This window comes from Galeopterus variegatus, unplaced genomic scaffold (genome assembly GCF_000696425.1).
Source record: "Galeopterus variegatus unplaced genomic scaffold, G_variegatus-3.0.2 Scaffold11272, whole genome shotgun sequence".
Classification (NCBI taxonomy): Eukaryota; Metazoa; Chordata; class Mammalia; order Dermoptera; family Cynocephalidae; genus Galeopterus; species Galeopterus variegatus.
The window spans coordinates 47,028-51,441 of NW_007737383.1; the positions used below are offsets into that span (position 1 = coordinate 47,028).

The window sequence follows — 4,414 nt, forward strand, 5'->3', positions numbered from 1 at the left end:
ACGGAAAAAAAAAAAAAAAAAAAAAAAAAAAAAATACTTTGATAGTCATTTACATTATTAAAATAATTCAGTTTGACTAAATCATTAAAAGTTGTCTCCACTAACAATTCCATTTCAACAGTAGTTGTATTTTAGCAAAAGTTGATGTTATGAAATTAGTTTTATATACCACTCATTACTTCAATTTTCTAAATTTTGTAAAATGACCATAACAGATAAGCACTAAAATTGTAAACATAAAAAGCAAATTCAGAAATTACAAAATAAACATGATCCTCAATCAGTAAGAAATTAATAAGATTTTTTCAGAATCATATTGTTAAATTATATTGCTCACAATGTATAAAAAAGAACTAGAAAGGCACGCAAAAGTTTACTTTTACTGAGAAAGAATTCAAAAAGAAATTTAAAGTTTCTGCTTACTTTAGAAAACAACATGATATACAACCTAAACTGTACATTTCCTTCTTGTGAAATGCAACTCTTTTACTTTAATGAATACATCATTTAATATGAGCCCAATAAAATGCTGATATTTAGAATATGTAACACCATCCAGTGGGTTGACAAACATAAAATGAGAAAAATGGGATAGGGAGGGAAAGGATGAATTGGTAAAGGAACATGGAAATCAACTACACTGTATATTGATAAGTTAATATTCAAAAAAATAAATAATAAACTATCCAACAACAAAAAATAAAAAAATAAAAATTCTAAAAAATAATAAAATAAAATAAAATGAGAAAAATGATTCTCTTACCATGTGCTTTGGCATTTTAATTAAATGACCATCATCAATCAATCAATTTTATTGATACACTATGTTTTAACTCAGGGCTATACTGACAATGTGATAAATGGTCCTAAATATCACACCTGATTCCATTCTCATGATTAACTAAATAGTGAGTTTATTCCTTGACAAAATGACCCAGGGCAGTGGGTTCCAATATCCATTCTACCGCCTCATTGTATTATTAATTCCTAACTCCTAACCTCTAACTTTGGCTAGTTATTTCAACTCAGCTCTCACATAACCTAACCATGTATCTTACCACATAAATCCAGAAAAGACACTAGAATTGATGAGATGAAGATAATATTGAAATACTTAAAAAATAGTAGCTTTCAAAGTTTTTGTAAAAGCAACCCACAGTACGAAAAGTATTTCTCATCTGGACCCAGTGAAGATACATACACACATACACACACACACTCCTAAGTTCCACAAAATATCTTTTGTGTATTATGTACTTTTCTACTTTCAATTATATTTCTTTAAAAAAAAAAATGTCCCTGTGTTTCACCCACCAACATGATTTTGCCACCACTAATGGATAACAACCACCAGTTTTAAAATAGTTATGAGAGTGCTCTGGGGTCAAGAAATAAAAATTGTAGATAATGCTCTCCATAGTATTACAAACACACAGTTAACATTTCAAGGTATGTTCTATGTATACAGAATTTAAACTAGTGGGAAATATTACCCAGGAGCTTTGTAAAAATACATATTCCTTCCAATAAGGAAATATTATTTGACAATAAAAAGGAAATGAAGTACTGACACATGATACAACATGGGTCAACCTTGACAACATTTGCTGAGAAAAAAAGCCAGTCACTAAAGACCACATATTGTATGATTCCATTCATATGAAATGTACAGAATAAGCAAATTTATATAGAGACAGAAAGTAGATTAGCAGTTGCTTAGAGCTGTGAGAGTGAGAGGAGAATGGGGAAAATGGGGAGTGACTGCTAATGGGAAAAGGATTGCTTTTTCTGGTAATGAAAATGTTCTAAAATTAATTGTGGAGGTCACTACGCAGCTCTGTGAATACACTAAAAACCACCTAATTGCAAACTTTTAATGGGTGAATTGTATAGTACGTGAATTATATCTCAGTATAGCTGTTTTAAAAAAATACATATCCCCAAGAGTTGCTGAATCAAAATCTTTGGACTATAGCCCTACAGTCAACATTTTGACAAATTTGACAGGTTAACTTTTATGCAGCCAGTCTAGCACCAGTGTCAAAAACTGTGAACCACAACACAAAACAATTTAAAAATATTAACATAATACTGCAGCTTGCTATAAATGACCAGATTTCAAATAGATTACACAGTAGTGTGAAAAAGAAGAGAATGATTACTTAAACACACAACTCTTGGGTAAGTTACATGAAGGCAAAGATTGTATTCATCTTTTTATGTTCTTTATTGCCTTACATATAAGATATTTAAATACTTGTTGTCGGGCTGGAATCTCATATCCTTCTACTCCTTCCCATGCAGGTCATGAGTCAGGTAATTGAAAGAAGATATCTGGCAGCTTTATGCAAGGTAGACATACTTTATTCTTCAGATGTGAGCTTCACATACATGCTTTATTCTCAGACATGAGCTCAAGCTCTCTCTACTCCACTGACTCTCCATGCTCTGCCGACTAGTGGTTCAGAGCAGTTACCTTTATACTCTTAGCACACAAAAACAAGTGACTCTGCTCAGGTTGTTCGAAAGTGATTTCATTTATAACGTCGCTTTCTTTTAACTGTAGAAACTACTTTACTTAATATATCTACTTAACGTTTCTCTTAGTTATTTTTTTCTATTTTTACTTTTTAAAAATCTTTTGTGCTTTTTACAAACCCCTGCATTGAGGGCTGACTCTCAGATCACAGCGAAGAAGCTGCTCTGCAACAAAGGAAACTCTGACCCAGAATCAGGTCATCTACGAATGGTTGAGCACCAGATTTCCCACGAATGTGCACTGCATGATGGGCAAGGGGGTAGCTCCCTTTCCAGTCGCTACTTAGTGTTTCTTTATGACTTCTGTAAGTCTTCTTAGCTTTAGAAGAGTGGTGAAGAAGAGAACAACAATGTTCCTCAGTAAATTAAAAACAATCCTATGAATATCAAGATAACTGAATTGAGCAGTAATAAAATAAGGTCAAATTGAATTTGTTACTAATACACAGTTTGTAACATTATACCTGTCTATGTTTTTGGAGTAGTTTCTTTTCATGTAATTTTTTATCTCCATTTTTCTTGTATGTTAAAGGTATTCCATATTTAGCAGCAGGCTTAGTAATTTTCTGAGCAGGCACAACAGAAACCAAGCTTTGTCCTGAAGCTGGTCTTTTGGCTACATGAAAAGAGAAAAAGAATTTTTTTCCAGCAGTTCTTTATATTAAATCTTTAAATCTCTAATTTCAAAAATTCTTTAAGATAGCACTTTTTTTGGTTTTCACAATCATTCACAGCATTTGTAACTTTTCATCAGATGCTTTAATCATTCTTCAGCATATATTAATGCCTTAACTATTTTAGACTAAAGTCACTTTTTGAAAGCAAAAGGCCAAACTCCTCTAAGATGTTGAAATTTTTCGTTAAAAAAAAGAACATCCCTAAAATTGACTGTGGGTAATGGTTGCACATATCTGTTAATATATTAAAAAACAATAAATTGCAGACTAACTCAGTAAATTGTGTGGTATGTGAATTACATATCAATAAAGCTGCTAAAAAATAAATTTAAAAGTTCACATTTTAGGAATTACTTTCAAAATCAAAACAGAATTCAAGAGCAACTGTTAAACATTAATTCCTTCACTATGAATAACTTTTTTTCCTTCATATATACAGTTTATCTTTGAACAACACAGGTTTGAACTGGGTGGGTCCACTTGCATGCAGATTTTTTTTCCAACCAATTGTGGATGGAAAATAGTACTTGAGGGATGTGGAATCCACGTGGATATGGAGAGACAACTTTTCATACACTCGGGTTTTGCAGGGCCAACAGCAGGACTTGAGCATCTTCAGATTTTGGTATGCTTAATGGGTCCTGGAACTGACCCTCCATGGATACGGAGGAATGAGTGTGGTCTGAATGATGTCTATACCTATCATAGACCTGTTGAAGAACAAACACTTTAAAATAATCATTATTATTTTAATGGATACCTTACACTGTTGGTGGGAATATAAATTGGTCAAGCTTTCTGGAGAGCAATCTGTATCAAGAACAATATTTATGAGCTAGTTAAAAGAAATAATCAGAGAAACTCAAAAATTAATGCACAAAGAGAAAACTCAGCAGGATTATGTACTTAACCCTTGTTGAAACCTAGATGAGGTTCAGTCTTAGAACAATGATAAATTCAAGAACAAACTAATTAAGAAGAAATTATACTATTTGTTCACATCTTTCAAGGGTATTAAAGGAAGCCAAAGAGTATAGTCTACATCAACCTTTCCTCTCCTATTTGCCACATCTGCTAAGGTACCTCTCTGCTCAAACTCCCCCACAGTGTGAATAGCAGATTTCCTTCTTCATCTTCCAGCCTGTTCTGTAGCTCAGGATTCTATTATGTACTAAATCAATTTAAATCAATCTCTTCAA

General features: G+C 32.4%; 1 protein-coding gene across 1 annotated transcript in view; it reads right to left on the minus strand.

The window, feature by feature from the left end:
* The window catches only part of LOC103610524 (serine/threonine-protein kinase Nek1-like), a gene marked incomplete at both ends in the record, with an annotated part of 36,651 nt that extends 32,726 nt beyond the window's left edge, over nt 1-3,925 (minus strand). Inside the window, 2 exons of the mRNA XM_008594676.1 lie at nt 3,003-3,154; nt 3,868-3,925. Of these exons, the coding sequence (XP_008592898.1) occupies nt 3,003-3,154; nt 3,868-3,925 (210 nt within the window). The remainder of the gene's footprint in view (nt 1-3,002; nt 3,155-3,867) is intronic.
* Nucleotides 3,926-4,414: the final 489 nt, after the last annotated feature.